Consider the following 15,337-nt stretch of genomic DNA (forward strand, 5'->3'; position numbering starts at 1 on the left):
TGATGGTATCCCGGAATGAATTCCAGGTGGGTGCGGCTAAAAATAGTGAGCCGGTACTTTCATCCTTCTGCTCGCAGTAGGTTTCCCACTAGTCCTTGACGTGGGGGGCTGCTTTGAGAAGGGCGAAAACAATCTTTTCTCGACTTGAAAATTCATGAACAAAAAAATAACCCTCTAGCATATTTAACCATTTATCTACAACATCTGCATCTATCTGACCCTTGAATATGGGGATTTAAAAATTAACTTGGACCTTAAAGGGCGTGGCGTTTCCAGAGTAGCTGCTGGAAGCCGATGCATCGCTTCTGGGTAGCCGCTAAAGGATCTGGGCAAAGCTATCCATCATCGCATTCCGTTGTCACTCGAGGGATTCTTCGAGCAAGATTTTGATAGGATCTCATGCCCCCTCGTCTTTCTTCTCATCCGCCATGGGAGGTCATCGAGATTTACGAGGCTGGTCTTGCAAAGGTTCAACCAGTTCAAGCCCTAACTCCTTATATCCCGACCTCGTTGGGGACATGCAAAGAAAAACAGAGAAAAAGCAGACCGCTCTGCTACCATTGATCTAGACTTAAACAGGAATGCCACAAATTACAGAGATAACCATAAACACAGATATGCAATAGAATAATACTTCATTTCATTAATGTAAAATACTGAAATATGCTTACAAACAGTAATGGAAATAAACCAGCTAGGGCGATGGTAGCTTATCTCTTAGAAGAGATGTGGTGGCTACATGCCTCTGAACTGTGTTACAATGAGGCTCGAAGGCCTATCTATTGTTGAGAAACAATGGAAAACCCTTAACATTCCAAAACCTAACCCTAGAAGATGAAACACCAAACTGTGGGCCCCATTTGGGTAAATTGGTACATCAACTTCCCGGGGTCGTAACTTTGGCATACGATCTTCGTTTGACGTGTACAATAGCTCATTAGAAAGATCTATCTGAGCACTACCACTTTGGGAAGGGCAACATCGGTCCATGGACCCATGTTGCCCCCAGATTTCCCAAAAAACGTCATTTAGGGCCTCAAAACGGCTCCGGAAGTTCAGGACCCGAAAAACTGCTAAAAATAGTAAGTTATGCTACAATTAAGGAAACTGAAAATGCTGGGAGAAACAATGGTGGGGGTCCAGGTGGACTTGGCAGGTGGCCACAAAGATCCACCTGGATCATCTTTGGCAGGGGAGACAGGTATGGAGGGAAAGGTATGGACTAGTCTCAAGGGTATGGAAGCCAAGTGGAGGCCTAATCTAAGCTCAGATGACAATTTTTGCTAAATTCGGGCTTAAAACAGGCTGCTACAGGGTTTCTTGTAGTACTACAGGATGTCCTAGTTCTATTACAAGATGCCCTGTTTTAGTACAAGAAACAAGCCAAAAGCTTAGAAGATGGTAGGAAAGGTAGAATGAAGTGTGGGAAAGGTGTCTGATGGGGAAATAAGGCATGGAGGAGGTGAACACTATCCAAGGCTCAGTCAGATGCTTCAAGATGGTTGGATTTTCTCAATGGAAATGACAACTTTTCTTACAAAACAAGAATTCGGATTTAGGGTTTGGTGGACCTTGGCAGCATGGGTGGATAGGACTTGGATGAGGTGAATGAGATGAGGTCTCCCTGCAAATTAGAAGCTCTTGCAACAACATACACTCTTGTCTTCATTTATGCACAAATTCATCTATACATGGAAAAGATTTGTTGAATGGAGGAAAACAGAGTTATTATTAGCTAATGGCTAAGTTCATGAATGGAAGTTCTTTTAAACCATAGAAAAACTCAAGAGATCAAAATGACAATTGCAAATAATTCTAAGAAACTCAAAGACAATGATCTATTCACCAAGAAACCCTAGATTATGCAGTAATCAAACAAGAAATTTGTTTTTGGGCTGTGTGAATGGAACCCTCAAGTCATGATCCTATAAGGAAGATGAGGTGAAAGCCACTATCACAAGATTTTCTAAAGTGTTTACTGTCACTATGATACTACTAATCTAACTATCAACAAATGGAAGAAAACTAATTAATCACCAAAATACTTGCAGATTAACAAAACCAAAATCACTTCAGCAACTAACTATGAATGTAATCTAAGCATACATGTACAAAAAGAGGAACCTCTACTGCTAGGGTTGGGCCCTAACCCAAGAGCTTCAGCCCTCTGAGTCAACTCAGTGCTGGATCAAGGGAATGCTTCTCATTTTCATTAAAATATCAAAAATACATAAGAGTCATCAATCACAATGTCTTAGCTCGAAAGTGCCTCTTGGCTACAACAAAAAAGTCGAATCCTAATGAGGCTCTAGGCCTTCTTATTTATACAACTGAAGCTACCAATAACTTCCTTAAATTTAAGGAGGCTTGGCTCCTAACTCGAGATCAACTGTTCTTCAACTATCACTGGCTTGGCTGCCAATGACCTTAATGGATCAGTTGCTTGTAACTCCGAGCTGATGAGATCTGGTGGAGGAATCTTTGAGTGAGTGAGGAGTTAAGGAGGGAGATCCAATCTCCTAAAATCCCTCTTGCTTGTCTACTTCGAGTTCCTGCACTTTAATTAGCCAAAATTTGCTCCAAAACCTGCAATTAATGCACATTAGACCACAAGACATGACATCTCATCTTTACCCTTCTCACTAAGCAAAATATAACAAAACATGTAAAGGAATGTGAGAAAAAATGATTTTAATAAGCTAGAGAGTGGCATTAAGGTCCATATAATTTACCCATTGATGAGCCTCATCACCCTACACCATATCTCCTCTGTTGCATCACAAGTATTCAATAAGTGCTCCATGTTTTCCTCATGGAATTGGAAAATTGGGCACCAGGATGTCCCAATGAATGCTTTGCACTGAAGGTGATCCCATGTTAAAAGTCTCCTACGTTCAATAAGCCAACTAATGTGTAACCTTAGGCCACAATTTGTCGGACCAAATCTTTCTCCAAAGAGGCTCTTAGGGATCGTTGAGTATCCTACAACTAACCTATAGGCCTCTTTTATCGAGAACACACCTAATGATTTATAACCCCATCTCAATCTTTCATTATCTTTGACCACTTGAATTCTTCTTTCTCGAAAAGATTGTTATAAGATTTTCCAGGTCAGAACCTCACCTCCCTTTGGCCAACTATCTTTTGTCTTGCATTCCTACCATTGAAAATGTAGATTGATTTCTTTCCAAAAATTAACGAATCTTACCACTCCTAAACTATAGTGAATTCCCTTAAAATCCGAAGCTTCTCATTGCAATCTAAACATGACAATAACTATTATTTTTATAAAATTATTATTATTATTTTAATTCTTATTTTTAATTTTTTGCTATATAATTAATTTTTTGGTTATATATATATATATTTTTGGTTATATATATATATATATATATATATATCCTTACTCTTTTATCATTTTCCATTCAAATAATTTGCTTTTCACATTTTAAAAAAATGATAAAAACATTGTTATTCTTCCCTTTTTTTTAAACCCTTACTCTTTAGTCTTTTCCACGCCTTCATTACTATATGCTATGAACAATTCCTATTTTGTATCCCTTTTCCTAGAATAGTATATATTGAAGGCACATCAACCCATCGCTTCCCTTATTAAATACGTGTACAATGTTTCGAGAGCATGACCTTACCACATCCTTCATACTCACTTGCATTATTCACATCATTAGTGGCCACACATCTATATCCCTATAGACCATTCCCTTTCATATGAATCATATCTCCGTTGATTATCAGAATCTTTACTTTAATCTTAAGGTGGCTTGGTATATAATATTAATCCATAATTAATAAATATGGTCATTATAATAATTATATTTTTATAAATTTTATTATAAATAAAAAAATTAAACAACTAGTATAAAATTACTATATTTTAAATAAAATAAATATTATTAAATAGTAGATTATTTTATTATTAAATTGTAAATTATTTTATTTGGAAAGGGAAAAATTATTCTTTACCAAGTATAAAAAACTATTTTAAATGATATAATACCTAAGTTAATTTACTTTTATAAATAATAAAAATATAGTTAGTGAGAAATATCTTTAATAATTTATTAATAATTAAATTATTATTTTTTGGGATAAAGTTTTAATATCATATTATGTTTTGTTTTATTTTATTCATTAGGTTAAAATATTTAAATTATAAAATTTTAACAAGTATATTTAATTTATTTTAATAATGTTAGAAAGTTAAATTTTTATGGATATTTACTTAGTAATAAGAATAATTTTATAATTAATTTATTTAGTGGTTGTTAAGATCATTTACATGTATAGGTTTCAGAAGTAGGATAAGAATGTAGAACTTGTAAGGCAAGTTTGTGAATAAACAATGATGGAAGAGATTTTTTCACTAAGATATTTGGAACATTTTGGGGATATTGCTATATAAGATGGAGTTCCACTTTAACTTTTCTATAGTCTTACTATTTCAAATAAGGGCAAGGTGAACATGTAAGTTGGTGGAAACATATGTTTTTAATAATTAAACCCATTCAAGTTGTACAATTCATATATAAAATATATAATAAGGATTTGCAATTACTTACATTTTATTGAAATATGTTGTAATATTCGAAGAAAACTGTTTTTGTAATAAAAAAATGATCTACAAAAATCATAAACACTTATTAAAAAATAATAATTATTACCTCAGATGGAGTATCAGACGTGAGAGAGAGCAAGGGCAACCTGTCGTTGTCCCACCAAGACACACGCCCAGGGGACATGGTAGCACCTTGTGATTTATAAAGCACATGCAACATGCATGAGAGTTGTATCACACATCGAGAGTTCATCCTTCATTTTTCCATCCATTGCTCAATGCAACGCTCAATATTACAACCTGATTTTCTATCTACAATGCTACACAGATCACTTGTGAGGCTTGTCATGTCGCTCTTCCCCATTAATTTGATATTCATTCCGAGGCAAGCCAAGGAGATTAGCTTTGGCACTTCGCTCCAGGTCTTTAATACACCTTGTTTATTGGGTGCTCTCTAGATAATTTTCAACTCTTTGGCTGAATATCAGGGAAATGCCCCTCCTTGACTTTGTTGACGTTTTACTGGGCATAAATATTCTAGGATTATGATGTAATGGCTCTATGCCCTGTGGCCATTCTTGATTTATGTAATCTCATGTAGTGAATTTGGATACACATGCTAGCATCGTTGGCCATCCTTTGCAGTTTCTTGGTTTCCTTGTTTATGGCCACCACTTCCTACTTTACAGCCAGGTTATTGAAGGAAATAGTGAGCTCGAGGCTCATTCCTCCCTCATTCCACTCATTGTTCCAATTGTGGAATGCATTCATGCTACTCTTTACAAGTTTATTGTTTACTTTTTTTGACATTTTCATTTTACTCTCACTATGGTCATTTTTGTATGATTTGTAGTTCTCTATGGTAAGGCTAGTGTAGGGCTTGCCCTAAGGTGTGAGTTAGACAACTCCTCGTCATTCTTTGATAATGATTTCAAGGGTGGGATCCTCAACCCTTTGTCCAAGCCATCAAACTACTCGCTCTGTCTCTTAGGTTTCTCCATGAGGTCTGACCCCAAGCCAACCATTTTCATTTTTTCTATGGGCTCCCATTATTAGTTGGAGTAATAAGATATGTCGCGTTAGTGAGCACATGTTCGTTGGTGTGCGACTTATTACCAGGAAGTGGAAAAGCTAGGGCCCAATTGAGAGCATAAAGCTTTGCATCTAGCTTTTAGGAATTTACCTCACAACCCATTCAAGATGAATTGGCTCAGGTGGAACAAGAATCGATAGATGAGCAACACCCCCTGACCGATTCTAAAGTGCTAGTTGAGGTTGCGAAGTGGGAACTTGACGTTGGTCACACTAGGCGCTGATACAACCAATATATGTGCATTGTGGACATTCATTAGGACCTTAAATTCCTCCTTGGAAAGGTTCTCCTTGATAGAAATGCAACTAGATAATACATGTTGCTATCATTGTTTCACATGCAAAGGCAACTGATAAACATGGACAAAAGGTTTGAGCACATTGAAATACTCATGGGCCTCCCTCCAGAACCAGGTTGTTCTCTGGGGAGCAATAAGGAGCCCATCCAAGTAGAAGACACTAACTCTGATTACTATTTTTGATGATTTTTTCTGTTAGTTGTTTTAGTCTTTATCTGTCATTTATGTATGTATCAGTTTATTACAAGCTCTTTAGAGCCAACTATGGTTTTTAGACTTCTAGATATAGCTAACAAGGTTATATTTCGAACTCAAACTCTTTTGAAAAGTTTGAATTATGTATTTGGTCAAAGACTATCCAATGACATATTGTATTAATACTAAATTCTAACCCTTTGTTAACATGAAATACACAATTATAACTTCATAAAAAAATACAAATAATAATTATTAAAAAATATCATTTTAATTGCAAAAGAGTTAAAATTATTAATACATTGAAATGAAACAAATATAAATATTATTTAAATATTATTAATATACTTAAAAAATAGAGAAAATACCACAAAACAAATGACTAACTTATTTATGAAAAAATAAAACTATAAAAAATTTCAACCATATCTCTTTTTTTAATTTTATTTTATAATTATTCCTTAAAAAATAAAATAAATACCATAAAATAAAAAACCACCTTACTTCTTAGAAATTAAAATATATAAGAAAATTCAACCATATCTTTTTGTTTTATATATAGATAAATCATTAATAATAATATTATTAAATAATTTTTTGATAAAATCATATATCAATTTTTAAAAATAATAGTATACGAAACACCACGTGTTACTCAAAATCTTAAAATGATAAATATTTCCATTCAAAATCTGGAAAATGTCACGATCTCTATCAACTCTAAGTGTCAAAATATTATAATTCTCACTTACCTACTCATGATATCAAAATTTTAAAAAACCTTAAATAATGAATAAAGCTAAGCTATCCTAATGATGTACAGTCCTACTCTACAATCTCCACTGCCTTGTTTATATAATTGACAATGGAAATTTGTCCTACCACCCAAATCACGCGCCAAGGAAGATATACACTATTTTTAAAAAGTCATGTCAAAGTTGAGATTTATTATACACCAAGTTGATTTGACTATGACCACATTGGTTTATAATTAAGAACTCCAATGTATATTATTGGGTTTATACGTGACTTGAAATGGAACCAATTGAGTTGTTATAAGGGAGAAAATTAATAAAATGTATATTATAGTTTTTTTTCAATCAGAAAGGAAGCGTATAAATGTTTATCAATTTTTTGTATAATTATTATGAAGATGGAACGTTACTTAAATTATATTTTCGAATGAATAAATAAATTTAATATTTTAAAAATTAAAATTATATAATCTAATCACTTAAATTTACCATTCTAATATTATTTAATTAAAATTTAAACAAACTTCATTAAAAATTAGATAAAAACTACAAAACTTTCACCATCTTATATGTATTTAATGTAAAAATGCAACGAATCTCACTTATATATTTAAGTACAAAACTTTGACTATTTCAAATGTATTTTAAGATAAAAATGCATACATGCTATGCTACATTTAGTAAGATTTTTTTTCGAAATGAAATGATTTCTTTTCATGGTTATTTAAAGTGTTTTTTAAATGCATTCATGAATTCAATTTTTTTTAAAGTTCTTGTAGCATTTGGATTATGCATATTTCATTATCTTAATTTTGTAGTTTTAATGAATATTATATTTTGTGGTTTTAATGAATATTTTTTGAGATTAGGGTAAAATTAACAAGAAAATATGTTAAAAAAATCAAAAAATTTAAACTGAGCTGATAAAAACTATCTCAATAAACAATGAAACTTGACTAAACATGACATAAAGATGCCAAGTCCTGGCTCAACCATTAGGAAATAACAGAGGAGACCCTCTTGGGAAATAAGGATAATATTAAAATCACTTCCAAATTTAAGGATAAAATGTAGAGTGATAAAGAGTTAGAGGGGAAAAGAAGTTAAGGTACTATAAGGAGGTAATCAACCCCACACTTGCTAACCAAAATTACCTTTCTGTATTAACCAATTCTAAGAAGCTAATGAATATTGCAAGGATCAGAACTAATTCTCATGAGCTCTGGAGTGAAACTAGACATTGGTCTATTCCCAAGATTCCCCGAGACGAAAGAATATGCCTCCTTTGGGATACTAAGAAAGTCGAAAATGAAAAGCACTTTCTCTTGGATTGCCCGACCCTTACTCACATTCATTCTCATTTCCATAACATTTCCCCACTACCAACCTTTTTGACTTGCTGAGTAGGGAAACTACAGTATTGAAAAGCTTCTTTCCGTTTTTGCTGATCACAGAAATAAAATCTTAAATAATCTTAACTAACCAGTTCTTTCTTAAGGTCCAATAAACCATATTAGCGGACATTAATCATCATCAATCTTGATCAACAATAAAACCTGACCAAACATCATAAAACCTGACCAAACATCACATAATCTTGATAACAGATTTTAATAATCTTAACTAACCATTTTTTCTTAAGGTCCAATAAACTATGTTGATAGACATTAATCATCATCATCAATCTTGATAACAACAATAAAACTTAGACCAAATATCACATAATCTTAATCTTAATAACAATTGCTATATTTAAAAAAAATATTTTTTCCATTTAACATTGTAACCGCTAACCCTACTTAACCCCACCCTACGCTGTGAGATATATATATATATATATATATATAAACCGATTTGTCTTTAGCTACGAAATTTCCATAGAATTTAACTAAGATATATACAAAGTATTAATAGTTAGGTGAGAGGGTTGAATTTAACCAAATATAGAATATATGAAAGGAGGGGTGGTGGAGTAATGAGTTGAAAAATGTGGCCATGGATGGACGAAAAAGGTTCCAGGACGTAAACTGTGCTGCGACGTCAGCTGGTAGGTAAGTATGAGACGTGGATAGTCGCCAGGCGGGACCTGTCAGATAATGACGGCGCCGGTAATCTTGCTGGCCGGTCAACTGACGTGCTTCCGGCTTTAATGTCGCCAGAAACTCTCCTTCCCACAGTACAAATTTGAGTGATATGTGTCGGTCTCCTGTCATGAGAGTTGACTATGGAACCCCTGCCTGCCCCGGGCCTCACAGAGTAGGTGTCCCGTGAGCCACCAACCCCTGAGATAGGCGGACGGACGGTCACAGTAAGCAGGTGGTCATATGAGCAGTTGTCAGGAATCGGAATGTTGTGGGCAATTTTACAGGGAAAATTTGTCCTATTATTGCCAAAATGTGAGATACAGAGCATGTGTGAACAAATTTCTATCATTTTGAGGTGTCCAAATTGAACTGATTCTCGTATTAGTGATGGGCAAATTATTTTTCTGTCTAATATCTTTTCGGCACAATTTTGCTGTGATAGCATTTTATTGATGGGTAGATTATTTTTCCGTTTAATATTTAGATGATTTTAAATCTAGACACTGGGATGGTTCCGGCTTAAACTCACTTTAATTAGAAAAAAAAAAATTATTTAGGAAGTAAAATGCAAATATCCATGAGTGTATATGGATATGATATTCTTTCTTCCCACCAATAAGCAAACTGACTCCGGCCTAGACTCAAATGCAAACATCCATCCTAAATCTATGGTTCTAATGTTAAAACTGTCAAAACAATGAAGGAATGTTTTTTCAAATTCCACCCCCTCTGCTCTATTGTGTTGTGATGTGCAGATTCGAGCAGCCCCACATCTTCCTCGGCATGCGCAAGAAAGTGGGATCTTCCTCTTTTACCTGCCATCCGTTTACTGTGTTTGTTGGGCACTGGCAGGAAGCAAGTGAGGTGGTGATTATGATGTTATCGGTGTTGACTTGCACTCACTTTTTACTGTGTTAGGGAGTGCTGAAGTGGTCCATTAATGGCCCTTGGATTGCCATAGATTTTGATGCGATCCTGGCCTGATTAGATTTTAGGTAAGATCAGATTAATCATGATGAAGATAGCCCTGCAATAAGATTCAAGCACAAACATTCGTTTCTACCCTGGCCCCATCTGATGATGCTGCATGCATTTCATATATGCATTTTCTTAGTGGGGGTTGGGGATATTGGATGGTTGCAGAATATACTTTCTTATCTGGACTCATTTGTATAGAGGAGTAAGAAAGAAGAGTTCGTTTGCCAACTGTAAATTGAAAGCTCCTATAGTGTTTTCTGGGTTGTTCTGGTGCAAGATTGCAGGCTTTGGTTTGTGCATTTTGTAGTTTGTGATCAATTCTGTCAACCATTTGGTAGTTCAGGAAGTCAGATTGTTGATAGTAGAAGATACTCTGCAGAATATGTCCTGGAACTGATTCTTCATTAGACTAGTCCTGCTCCTGATATATCGGTAATCTTCTAATCCTTTTCGGTGTTGGCTACTGATGGGAGTTATGACAATTTTGCTGCTGGTCGAGGATGCTGGTGCAAGTGCCATTAATGTCTGAAGCACACTGAGGCTAGACTGGTATACGATATTTGATTTATTCCCATTCAATTCTTCTGAGATTTCAGTTTATCTGCCCATTAGATACATGTGGATGATTGCCCATTTGGAATTTCACCAGAACATTGTGTCGAAATTTTTTGTCACCCATTTAATCCCAACATTTGTATAGAAGCGTTTGTCGGCCTTTCCATTTCAATTCATCATATAACTGCAATTGCAACATTAACGGTATCAAGTACTGGGGAATGGTAGGCATCCTGGCACATCAATCCAAACAAGAGCTACCCCTGTTATTGGCTGCTGCATATGTGTGGCCTCCACTTCGCCATTAGACCACAAGTAGGTTATAGCATAAAAACGATGTTACCTATGCCACCCAATTGGAAACTTGTTGCCGATTGCTCTAGGATGGTCTGTAGGCTTCTATGGTGTACCATATTGCTCTTGAGATTCCGCTTTTCATGTCAATGGTCTCCTCAATTAAACACTGATAGCAGTGCCTCACTCTGCAGCCAAAGGGACATGTATGCCTTACTGGAGTTCAAGAACAACATATCCATCTCCAAGCCTTTAAATTGGGAACCACATACTAATTGCTGTAATTGGGAGGGAATCACATGCAAAGATAACATAGTGATAAAACTATGGCTGCCAGCAAGTGGGCTCAAGGGTTCTCTTTCAAGCTCTTTGGGTTCCTTGGATCAACTCATGGAGCTCAATTTTTCATACAATGATTTAGATGGGGCTGTTCCCAATGAGTTATTCTCTCTGCAAAATCTTCAAGTGCTAGATCTGAGCTTCAACAACTTCTCTGGCCCATTGCCCACTCCAAAGGGACTTCAGTCAATCCAATCCATCAACGTTTCAAGCAATTCCTTTTCAGATAGGCTTCCCCTCCTCGGCTTTCTTTCAAATCTGATTGCCCTTAATGTTAGTAACAATTCCTTCACTGGTCCAATTCCAACAGTTATTTGCAGGAATTTGAGCTCAATCAGGATCCTTGATTTCTCGATGAATAGATTTGAGGGACGCCTTGATGAAGGGCTGCAAGAATGTAAGGTACTTGAGGAGTTCGAAGTGGGTTTCAACAACCTCGTGGGAATTCTTCCGAAGGATCTATATAATATATCATCTTTGATAAAGCTCTCTGCACCCGTCAACAGGCTTTCTGGAGCTCTGAATTCTGATATTGGGTACCTGTCAAATCTCACCATTTTGTCTCTCTATGGCAACAATTTCACAGGAAATCTTCCCATGCAGCTTGGAAAGCTTGAGAAGTTGGAGCAACTTGTTCTCTATAGCAATCAGTTCAGTGGAGGCCTGCCAACATCTTTATCTCAGTGTAACAAATTGCAAGTCATCAACCTGAGGAACAATTCTCTGAGTGGAGAGATCCATCTTGATTTCAGAAGATTTCCTGACTTGATTTCACTTGATCTTGCTTCCAATCAGTTCTCCGGTCAGCTTCCACCTACTTTATCGACCTGCATAAAGATCAAGTCATTAAGCTTGTCAAAAAACAAACTTGAAGGTCAAATCCCAGAGAGCATGGCATCTCTTAAGTCTCTCACCTTTTTCTCCATCTCAATCAATAGCTTGAGAAATATTACAAGAGCGCTTCATGTGTTTCAGGACTTCAAGAACCTCAGCACGTTGATTCTGTTTAAGAACTTCCATCAGGAGTCCATTCCGCAAGACATCACGGGCTTTGAAGGGCTTCAGATTCTTGCCCTTGGAAATTGTGCTCTTTCAGGGAAGTTTCCTAGCTGGTTGAATAATTGTTCAAAGTTGCAGGTATTGGATCTTTCCTGGAATAACCTCACAGGAAGCATTCCACCTTGGATTGGCAGTTTCCAGTCTCTTTTTTACTTGGATATTGCAAACAATTCCTTCTCTGGATTGATTCCTCTGGAAATCACAAAGCTGCCTAGCCTAATATCTAAGAAAAATAACACAGATATGGATCAAACTTCCTTTGAATTGCCACTAATTGTTAAGCACAATGAAAATGCATCTGGACTGCAGTACAATCAGCTGTCCAAGTTTCCTCCTGCTATATACTTAAGCAACAATAAACTCAGTGGAAGCATATGGCCAGAATTTGGGTGCATGAAAATGCTTCATATTTTGGAATTAAGGAGCAACAGTTTAACAGGGAACATACCAGATGAACTCTCTCATTTGACAAACTTGGAGAGTTTAGATCTCTCAGACAATAGTTTGACTGGAAGAATACCCACATCTCTTCAGGAACTCACGTTTTTGTCAAAATTCAATGTATCCAATAACCATTTGGAAGGACTTATTCCTGCAGGAAAGCAGTTCGATACCTTTCCAAAATCTAGTTTTGAAGGCAACCCTGGTCTATATGGACAGCCTCTTTCTCCCTGCAATGCCAGTATTTTAAAGCCAGGTTATGATTACATGGGTTTCGAAGTCAAGACTCGGAGATTGAACAGGAATGCCATCTTAGGTATAGCAGTGAGTGTTGGAGTTGGTATTGCTCTTTTGCTAGGTGCATTGCTGTGGAGCCTATCAAGAAGACCCATTAAAACTGAGGCAGAGGTAAATGAGATACAGTGCAGCATGTCTCATAGAATCTCTGATGCTTTAGGATCTTCCTTGGTGCTTCTATTCCAAAATCATGATATCAAGGACCTGACTGTGGCTGATATCCTGAAAGCCACAAATAATTTTGATCAGGCCAACATCATTGGATGTGGAGGATTTGGATTGGTATACAAAGCCACCTTGGGGAATGGTACAAAAGTAGCTATCAAAAGATTAACAGGAGATTGTGGTCAGATGGAGCGTGAATTCACGGCAGAAGTGGAAGCTTTGTCAAGAGCTCAACATAAGAATCTTGTATCCTTGCAAGGGTATTGCAGAATTGGCAATTGCAGGTTGCTTATTTACTCTTACATGGAAAATGGGAGTTTGGATTATTGGTTGCATGAAAGGCATGATGGAAGTCCAATGTTGGATTGGCCTACTCGACTAAGAATAGCTCAAGGAGCAAGCAGGGGGTTGGCATATTTGCATAGGGTATGTGATCCTCACATTGTACATCGAGATATTAAGTCTAGTAACATTCTCTTAGATGAGCAATTTGAAGCTTATGTTGGAGATTTTGGCCTTTCAAGGTTGATTTTGCCATTTGACACACATGTGACCACAGAATTAGTAGGCACTCTGGGATACATTCCCCCTGAGTATGGACAAGCATGGGTAGCTACTCTCAGAGGTGATGTCTACAGTTTGGGGGTTGTTATTTTGGAGCTGCTCACTAGAAGGCGGCCAGTTGAAGTCTCCAAGTCAATGATAAGCAGTGATTTGGTGACATGGGTGCAGCAAATGAGGTCCGAAGGTAAGCAGGAGGAGGTCTTTGATCTTTTGATCCGGGGAAAAGGTTATGAGGATCAAATGTTGCAGGTACTTGATGTTGCTTGCATGTGTACTAATCAAAACCAATTTAAAAGACCCACAATTCAAGAAGTAGTTGCATGGCTTGAAATTGTAGCAGATGATGTCCAACCAATGAAGGGAGTTTGTCCTGTAAAAGGTTAATGATATGTAAAGTTTTCAGTTTTCTTAAGCTTGTATCCTTCCTCAATTACACTGAATATGAAAAAAATACTCTTTTACTAAGAAATATAGATTGCCTCATAGAGGCTTGCTGTTTTGCAAAGACTTCCTTGCACCGAATGCTTTTCCAAATTTTTATTTTTTGTACAGGGGTGGGGAATATCCTCCCACAACACAGACATACACATATATTATTTCAAACAATCAAATTTTTAGTTTTTTGTAAAGGGATGGGGGAATATCCTCCCACAACACAGACATAGTCATATATTATTTCAAACAATCACCAGTTCAAAAACTGCCAACCCTTTGTAGTTTACTAAAACTAAGGTAACCCTTATATTAGTAGGCTTGGTTCCTTGCTGGTATTGATGAGAAGTCTCGAATCTCCAGAGGTGTTTGAAACAAGAACGCTTGTTAATGGAAGCGATTGGACCATACTGAAACCAATCGTGGCACCGCTGAAACGTCGAATGAAGATCGCATGAAGAGTAATTGGCGAGAATGCCTCAGTGAATGAGGAATTGGGTTGGATATGAAGTGTCGGCCCTCCCATCCCTTCACTTCCCTCCCCTGCCTTTACACAGCAGTATTGAATTCCTTCCTTACTGCAATTGCTCCGATCGGGATGAATGGAGGAAAATTTGCTTATAATGGATGGAGGCAAATTTGCTTATAAATCGGTTTTCTGTGAGAGACCGGATGTCTTTTTGGAATAGTTTAATTCCCGTGAAGGGTAAATTTTCTCAATCGGTTTTCTGTGAGAGACCGGATGTTTTTTTGGAATAGTTTAATTCGGGTAAATTTTCTCTTTGAGAGCCTGGATGTTTTTTTGGAATAGTTTAATTCCCTTAATTAATTTGCATTATCAACCCTTATAGAATTGAAACGGCTTCCATTACCAATACCTCCCATAAAGTAGAATTTCAGATCTGGCCTAGACTAACCTCAGATCAATTAGTCTGCAACTGATCAACACATTATCTATTTTTTTAAATTACATAAAAAATTATATAATTGTAGAATTTTCATTTTGAATTTTTTTCTTACCACTTTAACCTATACAATTCACACAAGTGAAAATAATCTATAACATTTACCCTTCACACAAATGAAAATAATCTATTGCTCAACATTTGTTTATGCTCATCATAGTGAGGTCACTAGAAATCTTTTAATGATGTATATAATTTCTATTTTTTTAAACTACAATAAAAATATGTAAGTGTAGAACTTCCATTT

General features: G+C 36.2%; 1 protein-coding gene across 1 annotated transcript; it reads left to right on the forward strand.

Annotated features, from left to right (window-relative positions):
* Nucleotides 1-9,983: 9,983 nt before the first annotated feature.
* On the forward strand, nt 9,984-14,162 carry LOC149168187 (phytosulfokine receptor 1-like). The gene has a single exon (XM_089428156.1). It carries the CDS (start codon nt 10,817-10,819, stop codon nt 14,075-14,077), a length of 3,261 nt encoding a protein of 1,086 aa, XP_089284282.1. The 5' UTR covers nt 9,984-10,816; the 3' UTR covers nt 14,078-14,162.
* The last annotated feature ends 1,175 nt before the right edge of the window (nt 14,163-15,337 follow it).

This window comes from Pinus tabuliformis, chromosome 4_2, assembly GCF_031772625.1.
Source record: "Pinus tabuliformis cultivar Carrire ecotype Pingquan chromosome 4_2, CPIR1, whole genome shotgun sequence".
NCBI lineage: Eukaryota > Viridiplantae > Streptophyta > Pinopsida > Pinales > Pinaceae > Pinus > Pinus tabuliformis.